The 25,909-nt window shown below is 44.1% G+C and overlaps 1 protein-coding gene across 3 annotated transcripts in view; it reads right to left on the bottom strand.

Annotated features, from left to right (window-relative positions):
- The window catches only part of LHFPL6 (LHFPL tetraspan subfamily member 6), a 155,979-nt gene that overhangs the window by 23,652 nt on the left and 106,418 nt on the right, over window positions 1–25,909 (bottom strand). For all 3 annotated transcript variants that reach the window (XM_069802797.1, XM_069802796.1, XM_069802794.1), the window contains exon 3: window positions 1,753–1,851. In XM_069802797.1, the coding sequence (XP_069658898.1) occupies window positions 1,753–1,851 (99 nt within the window). The remainder of the gene's footprint in view (window positions 1–1,752; window positions 1,852–25,909) is intronic.

Below are 25,909 nucleotides of genomic sequence, written 5' to 3'. Positions count from 1 at the left end.
AGCAGGCATCAGCGTGCACCAGCGAGGGGCTAGCCGGCCTTGCAAGTGGTGGTGCTGCTAAATGGGCTGGCTAGGAACTACTTTAGGCTTCTGCACAGGATTGACCATGGGCAGCAATGAACCTGACTGTTCCTGCAACAGTTACTGCAGTGTTTTGCCTAGTCTTTCTGCTACAACCTTTGAGACACCTTTCCATGGAGCTGGGAATCTTAGGGACATTTTTTTCTTCCGAGACATTTTTTTCTGCTAGTTAACTGTACATTTCTGTACTCATTGCTAGCTCTCCTTCATGTGCATATCTTTCAATTATTAGGTGAATAAAAAAGTTGCAGGAACTGTTTATACTTTACTGAAAAAAAATTTTAATATCAATAGCAGAGAAGGATATTAGAGTTCAGAATAACAAGGTAAAGCTTCTAAAGCATGTTACTCATCCCTTGGGCAACACCATTAATGACTGCTGATAACAACATCAGTGGGGTGGTAGAGATGGGTGCTGATATTGGTAATGAGAATTTCTGGTCCCATGCCAGATCAAATGCACTCTGAAACACCACAAGAATGGTGTGAGGGAGGGTGACCTGGAGCATCTCTCCCAAAGCAATATTTTTTTATCTTTCAACCTCAATTCATTTGCATATCTTCACAAGAAACACCTTGGAGATGGAAACAAAACTCCTTGCTCCTGAAGCCTGACAGAAGTATCAGTGTAAAATTAAAAAATAATGCAGCAGGTTTGTGTTTAACCCTAGGAGACCATTTTTGTCCACTGTCATTTGCACTGGGATTACTACCAGCCTACCACAAGCCCTGCACACACAGCTATGGAAAAGGTTTCCAACACTAACCGTAAGTTTTAACTTGCAGAGGCTGGAAATGGGGAGCTGTGTGTGTCTGTGCTTAGGAGTGGGAGCTCTCAAGCCTGCGGAGGGTCAGGGTGCTCAGTCTCTCCCGCTCCTTCAGGAGGATTGCAGATCCCCCTTGTCCTCAAGTGACACAGGATCAGAGACCACTTACACAGTAGGGTATCAGCAGCTGCATCGATCCTTCTAGCTAAACAAGGACCTGGATGTGCATTCAAACATCAGATCCTGATCATCCCCATTGCTTAATCCTTAGGTTGCTGCTGGGCCCTTGTGTTCTAGAGCCGTCTCTAGAAGTGGCTCGCCCCATACCACATGGACGTGAGCCCAGCTTGGCCACATCCCTGGCTCTCATTCAGCGCTCAGTGCAGTCATCAACAATAAGACCAGTGGCTTGTTTAGGAGAAGGCTGACATAGGGATCAAATGTTATTTACCAGCTTACCAAGGATGTGAGTAACCAAAACCATACTCTTTAGGCTTGGGTTAGAAGGCCATAAACATACCAGGCGTCAAAGACAGCTAATTTCACTCATTGTCAATCACCCTGACCTGCGCTGTGACATGATGCCTCTGCCTACCCTGTCAAGATCTCCAGGAGTGTTAGCTACCATAATGCAAGACCATTAAATCTGATGTCTTAAATATAAATATATATACGTGCATGCATACATTCCTTAATTTTCTTCTATAATGTTCTTCTGGAAAATATTTCCAGCAAATCTATCTGAAATCCCCTGCCTTAGCACCATACCAGAATGATGCAATATGAATACCCTACCACACGCAACTGGGTTGCTTCTCCAAGCCTGTGCTCATGTCCTCGTTTGCTTTTATGGACAACACATAGAAGAGTCTAATGTGGCTGAGATGCTCTGATGATGACTCACCCAATTCAAACTGGTTGGAAAGGTTACCACAGGTTTGTCTGACTTCTTCACTGTCCCAGCCAAGAGGATAGAGGGCACAACCAGAGCCGATCAACAAACCTATGGAGAGAAAGGAAACGAGTTTATACAAGCAATTGCCATTAGCTTAAACACAGGCTGCCACTTGGGAATCAAAGTGTCAAACTGCCATTTGGGAATCTCAGAGGGAAAAAAAAAAAAATCTCTTTTTCTCCTAAAACCAGTAGAAAATCATTTGGACTTCTACTGCTGCATTCTGCTACACTGTTTTGCAGCTGGTCTGTGGGCTGGAGGCAGCATTGGCGGTTCAGCAGCAGAAGCCATCCTCAGCTTCTGGAGCTTCTACCTGAGAGCTTTTAGACTCCCCTTCTACTCTGCAGAACTGCTACATGTACTGTACGGAAAACTCAACGTGGGGTTAAATAGAAGCTGTGTTAATCACAGCATTTACAAGCTGATTGCTTCTGATTAATTAAAACAACAATCAACCAGGGTCTATCAAGGTTCTAGCAGGAAAAGTGACAGTTGTGCTAATCCATTGTCATTTTCCTTTGTTTTTCACCTTTTCAAAGGGCAGGTGTCCTGGTTTCAGCTAGGATAGAGTTAATTGTCTTTCTAGTAGCTGGTACAGTGCTATGTTTTGAGTTTGGTATGAGAATAATGTTGATAACACACTGATGTTTTCAGTTGTTGCTAAGTAATCTTTAGTGTAAAGTCAAGGATTTTTCAGCTTCTCATGCCCAGCCAGCAAGAAGGCTGGAGGGGCACAAGAACTCGGGAGGGGACACAGCCAGGACAGCTGACCCAAAGTGGCCAAAGGGATATTCCATACCATGTGACATCATGTCTAGTATATAAACTGGGGGGAGTTGGCCTGGGGGGGGATTGCTGCTCGGGAACTAACTGGGCATTGGTCAGCGAGTGGTGAGCAATTGCATCGTACATCACTTGTATATTCCAATCCTTTTATTATTATTATTGTCATTTTATTATTGTTATCATTATGAGTTTCTTCTTTTCTGTTCTATTAAACTGTTCTTATCTCAACCCATGAGTTTTACTTGTTTTTTTCCCGATTCTCTCCCCCATCCCACTGGGTGGGGGGCAGTGAGTGAGCGGCTGTGTGGTACTTAGTTGCTGGCTGGGGTTAAACCACAACAGCAGGGAAGAATGGTTTCATGTCACCTGAATCAATTCACAACACAGGTACCGACTCCACAAAGTTTTCTCAAATAATTTCAGCTAAAACAACTGAGGTCTTGAGCCATTTACCTATTATCATGCTTGGCTTAACATTCACAAAATGCTTTGCTTTCTCCAGCCCTCAAGCTGCCCCAAACAGATGTGTTTTGGCTAAGTCTTTCCCTTCACAAGATCTTGCTAGGATGCTAGAAGTGGCATTTTGATCATATTGCATTCTCAGCTGTCACTGCAGCAGCTGCCAAAAAGCGGGTGTAGCTGGCAAAACTTCTTACACAGAGAGCCTAGAGAGAACATTTCAATGTACGCTACAGCATTTAAATGCTACCTCCTTTGTGTCAGATCTTATTTATACGATTGGAAATGAATCACTGTGTAGATAATGGGCTGGGCATGCCTCACACTTTGCAGGCTCTAAAGGCAAGCAAGTCCTCAAAAAGTTTGCAGTGTGGGTTTGCAGTAGTGCCTTTTAGCTGTTAGGCAGAGCACAGGACTGGGACAAGGTTTCAAGCCCTACAGCTGTCACTGGCTGACTATGGGCAAGTCCCTTGACCTCACACCACCTTGCTTTTTCCTCTCTTGACAATGAGAATAAGGACAATGTGCTCCCTGGCAAAGCACTTTTGCTGCCATGCTCCTAGTGCAGAAAAGCCCTGGGTGTAGTGACAGAGGCACTGTGGACATCACACCAGTCTAACAGGAGTCCTGAGAATGATTCTGACTCAGGGCCTGGAGCTAGCTGTGCATTTCTACTGTCTCCATCCTCAAGATGCCTCAGCTTCTCGTATTTCTGATGCTCCTGCAAGATACAGAAATCACCTTATTATTTTCTTGACTTGCTTGGAGACACACCTGAACAAGGCACTGAAGTCCAGAAGTGGTATCTCATCTTTCTCCAAAAGATGTTTAATACTTTTAGCATCTCAACTGTTAGCAAAGTAGCTCAGCAACTCCTTTGCTGCTCCTCCAAGCACATCTGCCCCTATTTAGGCCCAATATTAGCTCCTTAGATCTTCCTCCACTAAGTTCAAATTTCTTGCTGCTCAAGTCTACTTCTTCCTTTCCCTGTTGAGCAGTCATTGCCTGCTCCTCTCTCCATATCTACATCACATAATGGAAAAGAAATCCCTGAGGCAGCCCCCTCTGAGATGTGCGTTCACCCAACAGCTGTAAAGGGAGAAAAGCAATTAAGGACACATGAAATGCTAGGTATTGTCAGAACTTTGCCTGACCTGGAGGCAGTTGCTTCTAAAGTCCTTGCTAATGGCTTTCACAGTATCATCTGTTTTTTAACTTCAGGGCTGCAGAGCCAATGGCAGCTGGTAAAATCCATTTAAATGATAGTCACTTCTAATTAAATTCTCAGAAACGATGTTTCTCATACAAGAGAACTTAGGCCAAAACTGGATCTACATTTGTTAAAGACAGCTTAAGACTCTGAAAAAACCTGACTGGTTCTCACTTAAATTGTTAAAGCAAGAACGGCATTGTGAAGTGCTGACAGCATGGCTGAAGTGCTAGGAATGGGCAGGACCCAGTGGGGCAAGGAGGAACATCACCACTGATGATGAGAATGGCTGGGGAAGGGAGGAAGAGCACCTAGATGCCAGAGAGAGCCTCACAGACCGGTGGACCATGGCAGCCCCGGCCAGTCCTGCTATGGTTCTGACCCCTTCCCACACTGGCTGTGATGCCCACAACCTGCCTGGTGCCAGCCCAGGCAGAGGCAGACCACAGCTGCTCTGGCCAAAAGTGAACCACCCTGGCTAGGCTGGTTTCAATCCACTTGTTTCCTTGAACAGACTGTCTGGGAGACCTCGCAAATGCTCAAAGGCTCCATTGTGAGGGGCAGGGAGATGTGTCCAGTGGGTAGGAGGGAAGGCAGGCTTGCAGCCGCCTGCGTTGGACCAGATGAAACGGCAGCCAGCCCTTCCTCACAAATAGGTCCTGGGAAAGCCTCCTGCCCAGTTCTTCCAGGAGAGCACAACAGCAGCACTGCAGGCAAATGAAAGGACTATTACCATAACAATGCTGCCCCTCCAAACCCAGAACAAGCTCTTACTCAGCACTTGCCAATTACTCTCCTCAGGTGGCAAGAGTGTCTAGTGTCCATCGTATTCACAGAGGACTGTTTGTTTTCAGCTCTCTTTAGGTTTTGTTGCAGTTACAGGTTGTTGTTTGGGTTTTTTCCCACGACTATTGCTCACAGCACTTTCCACTGCCACCCTCCAAACACAGCTCATGCTCTTCCAAACACATGTACCTGTTCACTCTTTCTGCCTCTGATGCTACCCGGAATACAGTGGCCACAAGCCTTGGCAACTTATTTCCTTCCTTAGGCAGACCTCTTCATCACCCTGTCACACCCTCTTTCCCATTTCTATATGTCCATCTCTGTAAGTCCAAAGCCCAGTTTCAGTGAGAATAAATTCTGGCCTTCAGTCAAAAATTCATTAGCAATGCAATATACTGTAATGTTAAATTGCTCCAAAGGAGCAACTGCCTCACTCATATATGGATGCTTGCCCATAAAGCCAGTCCACACTGTCCAATAACCAGCTCAGAGCACCCACCACTTAGCCTCACCATTAGCTGTGCCTCCTAGAAATAAATAAACCAAATAAGGGAAAACTAGTGTGCTATGTCAGAAAACCTCCCTACCCCAGTCACAGCTGGGCTTTAGCAGTGCTAAGTTTCATTTGTGGAGTACCAGCCATCGAGCACTGTGGCTTCTTTTCTGCTTGCAGCCTGCACTGACTGTGACGATGAGATCAAACAGGAAACTGCTGCCTAACACCAGTGCCACTGCATGGCCCCAAAGCATGAGTGGCAGCACATTTACATTCAAAGGACAAGGTATAAAGCCACGGGCGAGCTGACATGCTTCATTTAGCTAACACAAAACCTGCCAGAGACCAAAGGTGCTGCCACAAGCATGGGGCTACATTCCTTGGGGGAAAGGTGTTCTAAGGTTTGCTTTTACTTCTCATTATCCTTGTTTTGATTTGATTTGTAGTAATTTAAATTGATTTTGTTTCTTCCCCAAGTTGAGCCTATCTTTTGCCCATGACCATGAGTGGTGAGTGATGCCTCCCTGTCCTTGTCTCAACCCACTAGTTTTTCTTTATATTTTCTCCTCCCCATCCCACCAGGGCTGGGGGGGGAGGGAGTGAGCGAGTGTCTGCATGGTGCTTTGTTATCCGCTGGGCTGAAACCACGACAGGTATGTATATATGTATAAAAGTGCCTGTAATGTCCCACTGCTTTCAGCAGGACTGTGCATGACTTCAACAGAGCTGATAGTGCCTTGGTCTGCATGGGCAGGAAAGCTGGGAACTGGCGTTTCAGCTCCCTTATTTTATGCACTAAAAGTGTGGAGTGTGCCTCAAAGCCCATGGTGTTAATAGGACTTGGACAAAAGCCCCTCAGCCCGTTCTTTCCCTTCTAATCAATCCACCCCTGTTTGTAAGCAACTAAATGTGTGGATCAGACCCTGCAAAAGCAAAAAGGCTGCATACTATTACCGCTATTAAGCCATACATACTCACAGCCAATTTTTTTAATCACAGAAACATGTAGATCCTGCTGAACAGCTGCAACCTCCATTTAAAGATCTAAGTTAAATCCAAGGCTTGCAAACCCAACAGAAATCCTTAAGCTAATTTTGCAGCTTCAGTGGAGAGCAGTTACTGGTTTAGCTCCAGAGTCACATCCTGGCCTGCCCTATAGTTCTTGTATTTAGCCAGCTATGCTACCCGGGACACCAGACCCATCTTTACAGCTGCTTAAAATGCTTAGGATGCCTATAAGATTTCTTAGGGAAGTGAAAAACCCACAAACCTACCGTGCTGTAATTACCATCACCTGTCATCTTTCATTATCCACTACAGTCATTAGAAGAAATAGAAAGGGGAAGGAAATGTGCAAGTCCATAGACAGCACCTTCACAAAGGGGGCTGCAGCTTCGAGGTGTGGGGAAGCCAGTCAGTGGGATGGGGTCAGATGGCAGTGGAGGCACTGGTGGCACTTGGCTGCTGTTTTGGATGACGTGCCATGCACCAGTGGAGGTGTTGGCACTGTCAGAGACCAGCTCTTCTGCAGCAGTTCTGCATTTGGGAATGAAGCGGGCTCCTTTCCCCGATTCGTGAAACACTGCTATTGCAAGTGCTGCAGCTGGCTCAATGTGCTAGCGAGGCACATGGGAGAGAGCTGCAGGGCTGCCTTAATGCAGCCAGCTTTGGCAATGCAAAGCTGGGATTAAGTGCTTGGCTTCAATGTTTAACAGGGTCCCATTTAGCCACTAGGCTCTTTGCGTAGTCCATGCAGAGAGCTGGATACCTTCAAGAAGTGAGCTAAAACCTGCCAATGTGCTAAGTGAGGAGCTGCCTAGACCTACAAGTTGCAAAACTACAAACCAGGGGGTCAAAGGGTGGATGCCTCAATAGTAAACTGCCCAAAGTAATCCTTGTCCATCCCAGACTGCCTTCCCTGTCACTCTTGCTGTGGCTATAATGTGTAATCATATTTTGGTAACACTTAGCACTTGAAAGATGATCTTGTCTGTCTGGAGTGGAGCTTGTGATTGAAAATAATTGCATATAACAGGTTCTACATATGGTGGATGCAGCAGGGAAGGGACAGTAATTACATTAATGGCTTGGCACAGATCTAGGTTTCCTCTTTGAAGTGATAAAGAAATGATTTGTGGCATGCAGCAATCAGCTTACTCCAAGAGGTAAAATATTAACCACTATTAATATCTCCAAGAAAGCTTGGATATAGGCAAGTCTGAAAAAATAAATACAGAAGGATTAATAAAGCAAGAGACATTAACCAGATTTTGCCATGGGCAAAATGACTGCACCCAGAAAGACAAAGACTGATCGGCAAAAGTCAATGCACAAAAAAGGAAGCTTGCAAGTCCCTGTGGTGGGCAGTCCTCGGACTGCTGCTGTGGCTTTAATGGCAGCCTCCACCCAAAGATCTGATGTGCCTTAAATAACCCATGTAGACATCCCACCATAAATTAATTGTCTGTAACTGTCCTGACAGTTCATAGCTAGCAAGTCCTGTTTTACAGACTCAGCTATTCCTCTCACTTGTTGAGGTCACAGCATGCCCCTGATTGCTATATGGGTCATTCTTGTTTTGTTGTCAGCCCATTTGATCATTGCATCCTCAAAAGCCTGTTGAATAAAGCCAAACCTTCCCCAGTGTCCTTCCTTCTCCCTTGCATAGGGTAAACCTAAGCACATGATTCACATAAATCTGATGGGGGAAACCATCAGTTTGACCAGTAAAGAGAGGTAGTGATGACAGTAAATGAGGCACTTAGCTTTGGATTCAGCCTCAGAGCCTTGCTGCTAGAAAATGCATTTTTAAATGGTAATTAAACCAATGGTGGCTTTCCTTGATTATGGGCTTTTTAAGAGCTTTCTACATGGGCACTGGGAATTGTATTCCTTTTTTGTATATCCTCAGCTCCAGTCACAGTTATACCCTATGAATGCAGTGAAAGGGACTGGCCGGGCACTGTAAAGGGCCTCCTTGGCCATCAGTTAGAGGGGGTCTGCACTGCTGTAGCGGGGGGGGCTGGGAAGCCTCTCAAGTAGGAAGGAGCCCAGTGTCATTGTGAAAACCCAGTTTGTCTTTCCACCTAGAAAAACAAAAGGAATGTGTCAGGCTTGATATATGTACTGCACAGAGAAAATAAAACCAGAACCGAATGATACCTTCTGTACTGTCACTTTTTTAGTGAGAAAAATATTCTTCAAAATATCTTCCTCCTTTCTTTCCCCTCCATCTTCTACTTTTTCCCCTTTCATTTTTGGACCTGACCAAAAAGAAACCTTGCCATTTTTTTTTTGCTAGGCATTACTAATGAATACTGCTCATCTGTCAGATATTCAGGCCATCTGGAGAAGCTGACAGACAATAATTTGAAAGTCATCCCTTTCAAGACCATTTTAATGATGATTCTTCCTTTCACATTTTTTCTCTATTAGCCCGTCTGAATCTTCAAGGATGATAGAAAGTTTTCACATTCCCATCTGTCACTTGAAGGTACAGTAATCTCTACAAGCAAAACAAAACCAATTTTTAGATGCAGCATGGACTTTGCCTCTCCAGTTCTGACTTAAAAACTCTCCTTGCTGTAATAGTTTTAAAGCATTTACATGCTATAAAAGTGATCCTGCAGTGTGAAAGTAAAATTGAGCTGGCACATGAAGTTGTCTGCTGCTTTCAGACATACCTTAGCCAACAAACAACGAGGTTAAAGAAGAACTGGTTAAAAACTACGATGTGAAATACTTCAGCAGACACAGCTTCTGAAATCCCTGCTCAAGAAACTCTCCAGGAGCTGCAACCAAGCAGCAACGGCAGAGTGATAGAAGTGGATCAGAGCAGGTTCAAATAAACTCCAGAGCCCAGGAAAAGCAGCAGGACCCAATGGAGCAAAGAGGGAAACAGGGGGAGCAGGGCCGTGCTGGCTGCAGGCAGCCTGGCTCCCATGCCCACAGGCATCCAGCCTCCATTCAGTTCACGAGGGATGATGTCTTTATACTGGCAGCTCCCAGCTCTTCACCCAGAAGCATCTGTTCTTTGAGGTCACACTCCTACTGCTTCTTTTGACATCACTGCTCTGTTCTTTGGTTTCTCTGTTGTTCTTCTGTTAGAGAAACACTATCACACCAGTCCCTTCTATTGTTGTTAGTACCTGTCCCTCAGGAAATCCAGGCATGCACCTGACTTGGGCTTTTATTAGGCTTAAACATGAGCTCAACACTTGGGCAAAAGTTCTCTTTTGAGTTAGTAGTCACTGAACATGGGGCATTTGACTGGTTCCTTATTGAGCCTGAACTGAAAGTGCATCATTTGAGAGAGGGTACAATTGCCTACAATCTGAATGAACGTAATAATGGACTCCCTTGTCTGAGTGTCCAGGCAGGGGTTCCCAGGGACACACAGATAGAAATTACATTTATGTTGTGCCAAATCTCCTCCCACTCCTCCTCACAAGGGTCACAGCATGGGAGACAGCAAGTCAGTTCAGGGCTTCAGTCAAGGTCAAGGTGTTTCTGCCACTGACTTTGCTACAGCAGGATATTAGGGGGACTCTAGATGCAAAGCAAAATGAAACATAACAACAACAAAAACCAGAGAGAATAAAATGCTACAACTTTCAACTTTGTGCATCCTGCCTCCAGTAACACTGCTTCATCTTGTGTGTGATGGAAATAGTACTCATGGGTTCTCAGCCAAGGGCAAAACCCCACCACCCTTTCCCTTCTGGTTCTGAACTCCAGGTTTTAATTCAATGTATTTGGCTTTGCTTAGCTCCCCTTCCTCTGACTGTCAAGCCCCATCCCTCAAATGAGACTTCTTCTGTTATTTGGGTTACTCCACACCATGAGCACTCACCGCCTGGCAGCTGCTCAGCTCTGAATCTCAGAAAACAGCCACAGCGAAGAGCTGCCACCTGCCTGCTACCACTGCCCAGAGCTCTCGGAAAGCAGGGCCGGTGGTAGACGAAGCCTGAAAAAGGCATTCCAAATTCCTGCCAGCATCCAGCACGGCAAGTGCTGTGTCATGGGAGAGTCACAGCCCTCGCTTTCTCCCTGACTGCGGGCATGGGGCAGTGGAGAGTACAGATGGGAGTCTTCTGAGAGATGAAGCATCATTTTGCTTTGATTTTCATTTGATCAAAGGTGGTGTGCTCATTATGACAGAGGTGCTTCAGGCACAGAGGGGGAAATCTCCCCACCCAGAGATGCTACATGGCTACCCAAAAGCTAATGGCTTTGTCCGCTCTATTTGGCCCTGGGCATTTTTAAAGCAATACCGAAGGCTTCAGAAAATGGGGCTGGGGGCTGGCAGAAACCCAAAAGAAACAGTGAGGTAGGAAGAGCAGAGAAATCAAACACAGGGCTGCTACTAAATGGAATTGAATTAATAACATGAAAATGACAAGTGACCGGACTGTGGCAGCTGCTGCCGTGGAAATGAAAGATCCAGCACCAATTTTAAAGCCCTCCAAAATAGGTGCTAGCGCGGGGCGCTTCAGGGGGCTGCAGCTCCCACCAGTTCCGACCCCTGAAAATCACCCCTGGAAGTACTTGTTGTAACTAGGTTTTACAAAGCAGCAGTAAGCAGGGTCCACAGTCTGCGCAGGTTAGCACTACATATTAAGAGTTTAATCCTATTATATGTATGCAGTAGGAGGAATAATATGATCTTTGAGAAATAGTTGAATTACGGTGTGTAGCTGGACATTTCATAGAAAACTCCTTTATTGCCATTTATTATACAGCACCATTCACATACAGGGGGATTTAGAGAGATCCAAGGAAACAGGTACCTGCCTGCGTTATGGTTAAGTGAGGCTAAGGCTGGCCACAGAGTCAAGGTGAAGGGTATCTGGAGGACGTACCAATTGATTAAAGAACGAATATTCACTGAAGCAGAGACTCTAGGCCGATTCCCTTACCACCAAATCACACAGTTCCTCTTACATTTTCATTCTCTCGGCCAATGACGATACAAGTATTTGGTATCAAGTAGAACATCCTTCAGACAGAAACTCCACAGATCCCAGGGGATGAGAGACCAAGATTCAAATCAGGAAAGAAAAAAGGCAAAAAAAAAAAGACGGCTTTCACCCTGGCTATTTCTCCCAACCATGAGTGCTGGGTACAGACAATTGGATATGAGAGATTCCAGCATCACCAGGTTTTCTCCTTTGGGCTTTCTGCAATATTTGCCCATGGATGTGGTAAGTGGGGGGAGTATCGAGATTGTGAATTCTCCAGTGTTTAGACACAAGGCAAAGCAGTAAGCAATCTGGATAAACCCAGACTTGGCTGCTTTTGTTTGTCTAAGGGGATACTTGGAGGCATGAAAGTAATTATCGTAGTCATGACTCAAGGTTGGTCCTGCTTTAAGCAGCAGGTTGGATGACATGACCTCTCGACATTGCTTCCAGCATGAAAGACTTTAGGAATCCATTTTTCCATCATTCAGACACCTCAGCTTAAGGCAGCTGGGGCTCAAGTCACGTGCATGCACATAGGACTACTTGCATTTCAGCTGGGTAGCCCACCTGGAGACCAGCTCCTGCTCCAGAACAGCATGGGTCTTCCTTTCTAGGTGCCTCAGATAGCACAGACCATATCAAACCTATGGAGATGCCTCTGCAGCGGCAGTTGAATTGACACCCTTGTCAGTATAATCAATGTAGTCTAGAAGATATTTTTTCATCCTAAAGAATACATAAACATAGGTCTATGACTAGGACACATCTAAGTTCACCTAAGACGGCAAAGACATTCACATGGGACTGGCAGGCATGACACAGAGCCAATAGGGAAAGCCAGACACTCCTGGACTATAGCAGCTGGAGATGGGATAGCCAAGGGCATCTTGAATGGCACTAGGCACTTGTAGGTCAATGACAGAATTGTGCTCCACTGGCAGTATCGAGTCAAAGTGGGATTTAGCTGCCCAAATACATCACCTTCTGTCAGTTTAAGTGATGTTCAGTACCTTGCTTGGCCTCCAGCTGCCTCTCCAGAGCAGTGCAAGTTTCCCTTAAGCCCTCTGTCACACCTGCCAGCCCACACAGAGGTCTTGCATACCCTAGGGTATGGTGCAAAGCACCTAGACTTAGGCTAAGGAGTTTCACCCTAGATATCTATTGATCTTAATGTCAGCTTAGAAACCTACCTCAAGGGAAAATACCTGTATTGTAAACACCTTTAAGAAGTGTCTGAATCCATAATTGAATCTGTCCCAAAGTTACCTACACTTTAGTTTATCCCTTATCTTCTACCCTTCTGCCCTCATTCTGCCCTTAAGATGCAAATATCTCAATTCCTGTCATGAATTCTGCCTTCCTTTATGGGAAATGACCTGAATGTCAGGGAAGAAGAGATTAAAGGAAAAATTTTCTTGCTCCTGAGTGTAAACCTGTATGCTCTACCTTAAAAGGAAATTATTTCTATGGAAACAAGTTGCTGCTTCAAAATGGCCTTGATCTGCCTCAGTTGCTACCACACAGCTAGACCACACAGGACTAGCGTTGGTAAGTCTCTGTGTCATTCCTCCCATTTTGTTGCACAAAAAAATGATTGACACCACTTCTTCTGAAAAGGCTGTGACATGGTCCAGTTAAAGGCAGAGTGAATCTGCAGAGTGGAACTGAAATGCTTGAAGAACTCCAGAAAACACTCTGGAGTTTCACTCTCAGCTCATTTTTGTTTGGCAAGCCATAATCACTACTTGTACATTATAAGCTTTATGGAAGGGGGGAAGCCTAAGCGTTATCACATGCCATCAGACTTCTTTATGTGACAACCCATCTGTGTGCTCACCCCATCGTTTTGTGGCTCAGAATCAAATGCTTGACAGTTCAAAGAGTCTAGAGCAGCATATGGCATATGACATAGTGTATTTAAATAGAAATCACTCCATTAGAAACACAAGGCTGCCTACTGTAATTAATAAAAGGTAGTTCAATAACTAACTTCCCAAAATATATAATTCTCTATGTAGCCATAGGGGATAAGGTATATTTTTCTTCATTAATATGAATTTCAGTAGCAACTGGAGACCAGACAAAACTAGCCAGAGCCTTTGCAGAAGCTCCATGCTCAAAGGATTTCCCAGTACGTGAGCTGATCTCATGAAGGACCATGAGGAGGGAACGAAGGAAATATATCCTGTGTCAGTGAAGATGCCTAAGCAGAAAAATTGATAAATGGACAGGCATTGCCATACCTTTTCAACATAAACTGGGAAGACTAAGGTTGTTATAGGCAATCTAAACCTGGAAAAAAGATTGAATGGGTCCACATTTCTATTGGAGAGTCTGTAAGACCCCTCAAATCAAATGAGTTTGGAAACCATTTCTCTAGGTAGGAAATATAGTAAGATAAACTGCTATAATGCTGTAAAAGCCAGTGGCAGTCACCAAACACAGCTGAGAATCACTTTCCCCTTTATACTATCCTCAGTGGTGCTTCACAGGTTTAAGCCTCCCTCTACTCTGCAAAAATGTACACACCAGCTTAGTTGATAAACAGCCCTGCAGCCATCAAATGCATCTCTCTCCATACAGTGTAGAGCTCTCTGACGGATAAGTCATAGACAGCTAAGTGTTGTGAAATACATGGGAACTGGTGAAGGAGAGGTCAGTTTAATTTACTGTTTGCTGCTGTAGCTGCAGCACTTTTAAGCAGCTGTTTAAATACCCTCCTCATCCACAAGGCTACTTGCAGAGCATGCAGCTAAACACATGAATTAATCTATGCATGAACAAAGGTATACTCAGTGCAGTTTGCCTTTGTGCTGAATTACGGTGTAAAATCAAAAGAAATGGAGTAACATCTAAGCAATAATAGACTCCATGTGAGATCGATTGTTCGTATGGCTTCCTCAGTTAAACTAAACCCCACTATTACCCCACTCTCAGCTATTTTGTTTTCAGTAAGAGAGATAATAAGGTTCAGCCCAGCTCCAATGAGAACTGTGTGACACTCAAAATACTGTTTCCATACTGTCAGACTGCCTGTGTTTTGTTTTGCATGATTTTTACAGGCTCTAAAATTCACTTCAAGTGACACACCCAAGAAAAGGATATTTTTTATTTTTAAAAACAAATGAAAAATATGTAATTTTCTGTGCTTTCTATCTGAAGGCATTCAAACTCAATAACTGACCTAATTTGCAGAGGAAAAAATACTTTATCAAGTCAATTTCCCTCAAATAGGTCCCATTTTTCAGTTTGCCACAAAATGTGATAAATCATAATTTTGGATAGGAGCTGCAGTTTGTTACAAATACATTGCACATCTGCAGCTCAGAAAAATTTGGCTCTGCCGCGTATCCTCTCCAGAGAGAATCCATATGGACAACCTTACCAACATCTCAAACATACTTAACTCTTTCTGGTAATAAAGACCAGTGTGTGAGGGAAGAACTGAGTAGAAGGGTATGCTTCTCCCATGATGAGCTCATGAGCCCACCTTTGATCTTATTCTGAAATCCTCTTCTCCTGACCCACCTGTGAGTGACCCCAAGGCAATGGAGTAATGCCTCAGCACTGTCCAGCTCTTTACGTTGAGAGTTTTTTGCTTCCCATCTCATGTATCATTTAGTAAATACTTTTATCCAGAGAGCACACTTAAAACACAAAAAAAGTCTTGGAAACTTGGGTTGGAAGTGATATCAAGAAGTCATCTAGTCCATCCTTTGGCCTCAAAGTCAGGATAAACTCTACTTGCACCTTCCAAGAGAAATATTTGTTTAATCCGTTCTTTAAAAGCTTCTCACAATGGAGATCCCACCACCTTCTAAGAAAATCTGTTCTTGTGGCTCTGTGTCTGCAACAGAAGCTTTTCATATTGTCTAACCTGTGTCTTCCTTGTGGTAATTTAAGTTCACTCCTTAATCCATGGACTTAGCTAAACCCCTACTAGGGCTCTGAGAGCAGTTTATTTTCTTCCCCTTTGCAGCACCTTTCTCTCCAATGGATTAAGCAGTCCCAATTTATTCAGTTTTTCCTGCTAGAATTGGCCATTCCATACAGCCTTCTCTATCCAGAGGATTTCTGCAGCTGCTGGCTTTGACAATCTGTTGGAATGTTTCCTTCAAAAAACAAAAAGCAATGCCAGAATACTATCAGAGCAGCTGAATAATGAACCAAACTCATTGCTTTCAACTGAGAGAAACCAAAAGGAGAGTTAAATCAAGTTAAATGAAGACCTTGAAAGTGATGGCAATGCTAACTAGCAAAACCCTAAAATGAACTGTGTGAATCTTGGAGCTCATTACTGTTCTCTCTTCCTAAAAACTTTTCAGAAATTATGCTTTATGAGCAGCAGAAGACTCTTCAAGTACATCTTTGCTATAAAGACTGTCCTTGATAAAAGCCTATCAACGCCTTGATGCCACCCCCAGCATTTAATATATCTGCTCCAATTTACAAGATCATTGGCTTAATGGATTAATACTTGGTGACTGGAGCATGCAATTGCTAGATACAAGAATGCATTCTTATTCGGACCTAGGAGTAGTGAGTGCTAGGGAGCAGTAGTAGCATTGGCTGGACCTCCTACAAGGACTAAGAGAGAATGTAAGAAAAAAATGGAAACAAACAGAACATGAACAAGCTACGAGATGAATGTTAGATGGCTGCAGAAGCAACTAACAACGGCACTTAGACTATTTATAAAGTCTTCAAGGAGGAAGAGGAGAAGTGCCTCATTTTCAACTCTCTTTGTATACTAACCATTACTTGCATTCTTCATTCAGAACCCGCTGACTCCTGTGACACATCCAGGTCCTCACTGGCCACTTGTGCTGCTGATCCTTACTTGAATCCCCTCAACTTACACTTCAGATATGAAGTCAGTGACCTATGTTTCCTGTGATGCAAATAAAACCACCTGCAAGTGTTCCCAAGCCAAAGCTGTTTGACAGAATTATGCATTCAGCAAATACCCCAACACTGGAGCTGGGGTAAGGTTTCTGGTGTGCAGGCTGACCTGAGCGACTACAGAGGCTGCAATCTCTCCACTGCTCTTGGTCCCTGCAGTTGGCTCCTGCTTTCTATAGTTTCCACAGAACTCCGTCCATACAAAATGCTCTTTTACTAATGTATTCCAGAACATGAGTTCACTTTATGGCTTGGACAGGGGCCAGCACAACTATGGCACCATAAGGGCTATGGGATATGTTTTTAGACTTGTGAAAGTTATTGCATTTAACATACAAAAGCACATGTGACCTTGCAGGCCCAGTGTCGTAACCTTACCCATTCAAGCAGATCTAATGGGGGACAACTGGCCCATATGAAAATCAATCAGTTTTGCCACTGATCTCAGTGAAGCCAGAGCTTTAGCCACAGTCTTTAGCTCACTATTTCTACAGGTAATTTTCACTGCTGGAAATTGTTCAAAACCAAGTATATTGTACCATGAGAGAAACTCTGTCCTTCCTTGGCTTTCTATTTAAAACTAGAATAATACCCAATAACTGCTTTAAGGGAAGGGATATTCCCTTCCTCCTGGATCTGACAAGACTATTCCTTGTCTAACTTACGTACTCCAGGGGCACCTCCATTGTAGCTGAGATTATATCCAGAAGCATCAGAAGAGCCCTATAACATGGAGATCCCTTTCGTCCTGGCTTTTCTGAAATGTAAATGTTCATTCTAAAATGATACCATCACAGCTTCCAGGACCAGCTGTTCATCCTTTTTCTCTTTGTATTTTACTGCCACTGAAACCTTGTTCTGAATTATCAGAACAATAATTAGATTCGGGAAAGGGGGGGTGGGGAGGCATTCATATCCTCCTGAGAAGAAGAGATAAAACTTTCATTTCTGAAAGCTGATGTACCAACAGTGGATAGTGGGGAACTGGGATTCCTTCTTAACTGCATGGGAGAGTTCAGTAAAGTTTATTAATAAAACAATACAGATAAACTCCATTTATGCATTATTTGTCCAAGTATCTTGGCAACTGCTTATTTAGCATCTTGAACACATCAGGAATTTTAAAAAGGAGGACTGAAATCTTGCCTCAACCTATAAAGGCTTTGACAGAAGTGGGTCTGGGAAGTAATGAGGGTTTTTTCTTTTTCTGCTTCTCCTTCTTTTTCTTCCTCCAACTAAAAACAATTTTCTAATATCTTTGGCATAACTACTATAATGAAGCTTAATTTATTTGATCCTTACACAGCCCCCTTAGGATTTCTTCTTGCAGATAGCCAATTATAAACTCTTACATACTTTATAGCCCTCATTATGCGTGACAGAGGCACACTAATAAATAATGCAAACCCCCTTTTATACCCAGTCTACCTTGTGAGAATACAGGGGTCTGGTATAGAGGTGAAAAAGCACATTGTAATGCATTCTTATTTCCTAATGGACTGAAAAACTTTCTAGCTTCAGCTTGCTTCCTTGGGACACTTTCTTTTTTTCCCAGACTGGACTCCTGTGGCTTGATTCACTACTAGATAAAAATCAAGTTGAAATAGAAGTGGACCATGGCACACAAACTGTCACTGCCCTGTCACTTCCTTGTGACATCCTGTCAGCTGCAGACAAGAAAGGAGGTCTGGAAGCAGAACAGCCAGGTTGAATACAGATAAATTGATATTCAGTTGTAGGCTTTTCACGGTAATGAAGCAGAAATAGCCAAGGCCCCAAAAGCACATTCACCCTGCCTGCCCTGTCTTCCTGATGCCACTTCCAGACACTGCTAGTGCTCAGGTTGAGGCTCTGGAGGAAAGCAAAGCAGCTAAGGCTGTCCCTCAGCTGGTAGGATTCAAAGAGCAGAGTGAGCAACTCAGCAAAGACATGGGGTTGAATATACACATATAAGGTCCTGGTGGACTGCTTTATTTTTTTCTTTAATTGACATGATGCTGCTTTTTGAAGCAAAAAAGCTGCAACAATAATGACTGAGAAATGTTACCAAGATCACTACAGAGACCTGGGGAGTCATGAAAGCTACAGCCGACTTCTGTCCCCACTGGGGAATTCTGTGCAACCTTTAGATTACTCATATTGTCCCTTGAAGCCTTCTTTTCCCTACATGAAGAAGCGGGGATAATAGTTTCAAAAGGCACAGTGATTTCTTGCCTCTGTGTGGTGGTTGGAGACCTTGAGGGAGAAGGGGTAGGAGGAGGGAAGGTGTTCACCAAGGTTTGAACTATTCCAACCCGGAACAAAAGTAAAACAAATGACTGGGTGAATCATGTAATTTTATTGGCGGACTTAGGCTGGAGTCAAACTCATTCAACTTTCTTTCCTTCTATCCTTCTATTTAACAGGGAAGGGGAACACTTTAAAAAGTCAAATCAAGAAGCAAATAAACAAGCCCAACTGTTCCAAGGGCAGAGCTCACCACAGCCCTTGCTCCAGTAGGAGTGGACATAGCTACTTTCACAGCCTGTGATATGGTCTGCAGAAGTCTGAACGTACAACTCTTGGCACCAAAACTAAGCATTATTCACTAAATGACACATCTCTCCAGCTAGTGTCTAGATGGTGATAGCTAATTACATAGTCTGAGATTCCAGCAGACATCTGGGTCTACAGCATCCTCAAATATCTCCATGTGGCTTAACACAGATGTAGAACGAGTGCATGGAAAGAAGGCAGAAGAAAGGGTGGCTGTATAACATAGATACCTTAGATATGGTTAAGTTAAAGCCCTGCCCCTGAGTCCTGCTAGATTATGCAATTGAATCAGCAGCCCATCATAGCTGGCTGTGGGGATGGCAAGGAACAAAAGAAACAGAGACATCTACCTTTGTGTGCAGCTACAAAGAAATTATCTGCCATTTTAACTACAGTCTTTGACTAATGTACACTGAAGTACTCACCTTCAATTAGCCATTTAACCTAGCAGACCAAGCTGTGATCTGAAGAGGCTGAGATAAGGGTAAGTGTTATGGTTAAGTGTTATGGTTAAGTGTTCTTCTTGCAGAAGCCATAGGGACTGGCCAGAGGGTGCGATAAGCAGGTATAATCCAACAGGCTGACAAAGCCTACTTTTCCAGGAATGAAAAAAATCCACAGTATCTTTTCCATTTTGTACATTCCTCCATTTATGATAATCTTAGCAGCTACCTACCTCTGTTGGGAACAACAAGTCCCTGGGAAACAATGCAAAAGTGTCAGTTAAAGGTATGATGCTCTACCTCTCAGTTTATGAATGCATCTTTTGTTTGCTTTTAAATAAGTGAAATAAGCGTAAATTAAGTATGAGATACTTTTTGCAGTTAGCAACAATAACAAAACTTGGTAGTGTAAACATGTGCTATTTTTGGTTAAAATATCCCTGGAAATCAGCTTTTACATAAAAACTGATCAAGACAAGGTTTTGGTGTCTACAGTCTGGGTCTGAATCTGCCCCTTGAAAAACATGTTAGCAGTGTCAGGGTAACTTCAACAAGGTCAGCAAGAGGAACCAGAATAAGGTCATCTTCCTGCCTGGCTGTCACTGAGGGATGCTTTGAAAGGCTTCCTTGTCCCTCTCTGCACCCTTCTGCTCACAACTCTCCCATCATCACCTCTTCCTCAACTGCCCCAGCAAGATATTGCCACAAGCATTTACATGGCTGCTTGGGAACTGATACAGTAGAAAATAAGCATTTTTTTTCTTCCTGAGGACAACGGGCAACATAGAGTCACGAAAGAGAGGTTGACAAGTGATAAATACTTAAACCAGCTTAAGCTATCAAAAAATAAAAATAACAAAAATGTGCCACTGTACCCTGCAGCAGATCACTGTGTTCCAGGTCTCTGAGTCTAACAGATCCAGCAGAGCTGCACAAATTGGAGATGGAAAAGAGCAATTTGCATCCAGTCCCCCCCTCACAAGGGGTGGTTCATTCCCTGAGGTAGTCTGTTGCGCTTTGCTTGCTGAAGCACATTGCTTTCATCTGTGCTGAAAACCATGGTGTGTCCAGTGAAAGGTCTCCAAGCAATAAAGGTTTATGGCTTTCCTGGGGCAACTGTTCCACAGCCAAATGGATCGCTCTAGTCTGACTTCAGGGGAGCAGTTAAATGGAGGCTTATATCTATGTCTCACCACGAAAACACATCTGCACTGAAGAGCTCTCCTAGAACAATTTTACATACATATATATATATATATACACGAAGACAATGTTGCTTCCCAATGCTACATGACAATCTTCTGTCCCATCACCATTAACCTTTCATTCCCATTGAGGTGACAAAGACTCAGCTTGCCCCCATCCTCATGTTCACCAAACAACACACTGTGAGGACTAGCAGCACAAAACAACAACAGCATCCCCAGGCACAGCAGCCTCCTCTGGAGCACAACAGCTCACCACTGCCTTCAGGAAATATTCAGTGCCACTTGCTGTGGCCACATGGAGACCTGAGCAGTGGGGCTTCTCTTTCCCTCAGGTTGATTTCCAGGTGCTCCAGCTCACCATGCGCAGTGTGTGATCAGCTGCACTAACAGCCAGAGGTGGCAATACAAGGGGCATCCAACAGGACCGCTCCTTCCCAAAGCAGCCTGCTCTTACGCTGGTTAATGGGCCACAAAATATGACTTTGGGGTGAATTTCATGACACAGCTGAGCAGATCTAATGCTGTGCCATCTCTGAAAGGGATACCTGGACACGCTGTACATTACCAGCTACATCTTCTTGCCCACTTCTTGCCCCTTCCCTCGTGCAATTTCAGGCTAACATGAACCAGTTCAGCGAGTTACACTGGCAAAAAAAAAAAAAAAAAAAAAAAATCACTGCTTTTTGTAGGGTTATTATTCTGCTAGCATTAACTCTCCAAATTGGCATACTGATGGGTAACATAAGTGCCACGCCAAGGGCAAAGGGCCACCTCCTCCCAAGTAGCCAGTGAATCAGCTCGGGCAAATTATGAAACCCTTGTCCAGGTCAGTTTGTTTTGAGCCCTCCATGCAATGACCCAAACAGGTCAGAAGTCCAGTCTAGATACATCAAGGGAACAAGGGGCATCCAAACAGTGGTCTGGCACCTGACCAAATAGAGGTGGGCAGAGCCAAAGGGACCTGCAGTGCTGCCCATAGCTGAGAGTGGCAGTGGAGCAATGTGGTAAGTGGGGCCAAGGAAAAAGCCTTGGAGACAACTGCACAGAAATGAGACAAAGAGGGACCTGAGCACTGCAAATGTGACACTGAGGGATATTCAGAGACATATAAAATAGGAGCTGAAAGCTGAAAGAGCACAAACTTTCAAGAAGATGGGAATAGCTTCTATATTAAAGGCAGTTAAAAGGCCAAGGAGGAAAAGATTGTGATAGGAGCCATAAACTTAGATTACTTGTATCAATAAGGGAGAATAAACTGTAATATGAAGGGGCCCTGCAGTCAAAAGGCAATTGGTGTTGGAAAGAGGTGTCTTAAGAGATAATCCCTTCTCAGTTCTCTGATATACAGCCTTGCTACTGTACTTCTTGTGTTCGTTTGTTACAATGATCAGCCTAACTGCCTAATAAGCATCATTCCGTCTGTCATCGGAAAAGGAGTTCATGACTGCAATAAAAAGCTTGGATGCAATTCAGCAGTCCAAAACACCACGGCTCTAATTTATTCATTCATTTAGTTTTCAGTGGTGCAATGACACTGGCCACAATAGTGTTACATGAGGCTGGTTTAAGTATCCAGGAGAGCTCAGGGAGCGGAAAATTCAATTCTCATTGCCATGGTGAGCGATGTATACCTCTGAAGAGAGCTTAACTCCCAGGCTAAGAAGGGTGGTCTCCCTGCAATATTCCTTTTGAGCACAGGCACTGTACTCACAAAAAGCATTATCAGAACTCATTACTCTGACTGGGGGTGAAGATCCCTCCAAATCTCATTTGCGGGAAGCTCCTCCCAGTGACCAGCAGTACTGAAAATATGCTGCTGACAATCATCAAATAGATTTACTGTATCATGCATTAAAAAAGTCCTCTGCAAAGCTGTGCAAGGGCAACGTTTTCTAATTTCTTATGAACTGTCACAAGACGGGCCTTCTGAGGACTCCCCTGTCATTACCCTGCTGCTCAGCTGACATTAATTCAGCTGATTTGGGGTACTTCCCAAAGACAGAATGGCATAGGAACATAAACAACTTACTTTATTGACCCTTCACACCATAAAAAGGAGTTGGGTGGACAGTTTGCAATATAAAGTCCTTGTGGTAGGTACAGCTTGTCTTTCCCTTGCAGAGCCAGGGTAAAATGTGTCTTTGACACCCATCTTCCAGTGCTCACTGTGACGTGGTGCCTTGAAGAAGGAGTGCACAAAGCACCACACAATGCCAGTACTCACTGCATGCCCAGAGCCTGTGGTGCAACGAATTAGCAGGGAGCTGCTTTGTACCCAGCTTTACATAGCTTTTGACAGGCCTGTGAGCAGAATTCAAGACAATGTTATTCATATAATTGTAAGAATAACAGTGGCTTGCAAATGTTTACATGTTCAATTATATGTAAGCCTTCCCCAGTGAGTACATCTGTCTCTTTTTGCTATTCTCTGTCAGTCAAAATGTCTCGTGAATGCAGAAGGTGAATGCTGGAAATGAATGAGGATGATGAATGTCAGTAAAATTCTCCTGCCAGCAGCATCCATGAAAAGTGAGGACAGAGAAATTTGGATTTGTATTCTCTTCTGAAGGGTTCTCCGGGATGGAATTGCCTTGATTTGCAGCTTGTTTTGGTGAATGCTATTCTATGCAATGATTTTCCACCAGCATTTGAAATCAGGGACACCCCTTGATCTGTTATCAGTACCAAGAGGAAATCCCCCAGACAGACCTCCTTCCTCAGACAGATGATGCCTTTTTTTTTTTTTTTTTTTTGACCCCGCCTGGAATACTGTGTTCAGCTCTGGGCCCCCCCTGTGTAAGAAAGACATGGACCTGCTTGAGCTGGTCCAGAGGAGGCCACAAAGATAATTAGAGGGCTGGAGCACCTCCCCTATGAGGACAGGCTGAGAGACTTGAGGTTGTTCAGCCTGGAGAAGAGTAGGCTCCGGGGAGACCTTACAGTGGCCTTGCAGTACTTACAGGGGGCCTACAGGAAAGATGGGGAGTGTAGTGATAGGACAAGGGGTGACTTGGTTAAACTGAAAGAGGGTAGATTTACATTAGATATAAGGAAGAAATTCTTCACTGTGAGGGTGGTGAGGCACTGGCGCAGGCTGCCCAGAGAGGCTGTGGCTGCCCCATCCCTGAAAGTGTTCAAGGCCAGGTTGGATGGGGCTCTGAGCAACCTGGTCTAGTGGAAGGTGTCCCTGCCCGTGGCAGGGGGGTTGGAACTAGATGATCTTTAAAGGTCCCTTCCAACCCAAACTATTCTTTGATTCTATGATTTTACAGGCAGAGCCATAATACTGATGCTTTTTGATGGGAGTGGAAAGAGAGAAAGGTATTTTACTAAAATACCAGTTTGAATCAGAAGGTAGGAGTGAGCTGCCTGCAGGAACAATCTGCCTCATACCAACAGGAGAGACAATGAGAGAAGGTCAAGGTAAGTCAAACTGTTTTGCATTTGTGGCAGGTGAAGTGCTCGCCGTGGGGCTACCACAGCTCAGTTGATATGGGGCAGCTAAAGCCCTGCATATTTAATGGTCGATGTGATTCCTGCATTTCATGGGTAGTTCCAGCAAGTCCATTCTGCAGCCTCTAGGGCCATTAGAGACGGGCTGACTACACGCAGATCGTGTGGAAGACAAGAGCGATTTCTATGTCCCCTTGTGCCTGCTCAGTTTTCACTCATCCTCCCCAGCTATTAAAGGGGAGATGGGAAACTGGATGATCTACATAACAGCCTCTTCCAGATGAAATTTCAAGGTGGAGGTGTCCAGAAACAGGCTGACTCAGTCCTTGCACGAGGACGCTAGTATCAGGCACTGGTAGCTGCTATTCGTCAGCAAGAAATGAAACGCTTAAGATACTTGCTTAGCAGAGAGTCATGAAAAACTCCAATTCTGCCTACAGTAAAAGAAAGAAAATAATCACAAGATATCTTGCTTTAACTTGTCATTTTTATAAGACTAGCTTTTCCTGAGTTTCAGTGCAGGAATATCTTAGCTGACACATTTCAGGTCAGCCAGTGTGACTGATTTAATACAGATGGAAGAAGCTAAGGATAAAGAGTAGAAAAAATAAGACATTAATATACAGTAAATCCTATTCCAGCTCCTGGGAAGAATATTGCTTTCTCCAGGGAGCAAATGAAATGCTTATGTTAGAAAAAAAAGATCCAAGAATTTATTTGTGGGTCTCCTTCCTCATCTCACCAGCAAAAAAAGAGTTAATGCTGCTGCTTGGCATCAACTTCATAGTCAAGGAGATTATCATGATCCTCTTATGGATGTGGAGCACAGCAGCACCTTTCCTAAAAGGCAGCAGTCTGCAGGCAGTGCTGGGGATGGGACAGGCTTGGTGAGCAGCCCTGCTCTCTGCCTTGTGAAACTGTGGGTAGCCATTTGACGGACAGAGCCAAATTAGGTCAAAGCCAGGCAAGAAAAAAACAGTGCAGATGAGAAGCAATAGTTGTGTGACCAGTTTTAGGGGATGTTGTGGTGTGGGGTTAGATTTTTGCCTAAACTCTTGGGAGAAATGCATTATTTATTTGCATTATTTTGCCAATTATTTTAATGCAATATTTATTACTGCATTAAACAATAAGCCTAAGATCTTTGTAACGGAAGAGGAAGGCATTTGCTTGTCTCAAGCAGAACACCCAAGCACAGCCAGGTCCCACTTGTCCTCCTCCAGAAGTTCATTAGCGAATGAATTGCTCCCAACAGCTTGCTCTCTCTTTCTTCCCTGCCTTCCCCCTTTCCCATCTTGAACTTCCAGCAGAGAATCGAGCCTTTGTTATCACTCAGGCCGTTAGTGAACTATAACCCCCTCCAGCAGCCTCATGTGCTCCCATGGACCCCGCTCCAGTCCACTGGTGGGTGACAACAGCCCCCCTCCGTCCCACCAGCAGCATCAGGACCCAGGGCTGGCCCGTGCCTGTGTCTGGATATGTTTCAGGGCTCTTCAGCACAGAAACGGACTGGGGATTTGCAGCCATTGAGATGGTATCATCAGAGGATTTAAAGCATTACTAGGAGAGGAATGGGTTTAACGGATGTTCCTTCATTTCTAGGCTCTCTCTACATCATATGCAGCCCAGCCTAAGTGATACACTGGCAACGAAAATGTGGGAAGAAGCAGAAGCAGCCTTGGTGACACTGAAGTGTCTCATTAATGGAGTTTATTTTTTCCCTCTGATCTTCTTAAGGACATTAAAAAATTGCATTGGATCCTAATTTCCTTTTCTAGACGTGAGAAATGCTGTGAGGGGTACCAGCTATGCAACCCAATTACACTACTAATGCATCTATGAAGCCTAATTTACAGGCACATTTT

This window comes from Haliaeetus albicilla, chromosome 15, assembly GCF_947461875.1.
Source record: "Haliaeetus albicilla chromosome 15, bHalAlb1.1, whole genome shotgun sequence".
Classification (NCBI taxonomy): Eukaryota; Metazoa; Chordata; class Aves; order Accipitriformes; family Accipitridae; genus Haliaeetus; species Haliaeetus albicilla.
Note: the sequence above shows the minus strand (reverse complement) of the source record. Positions and strands in the feature narration are given on the sequence as shown.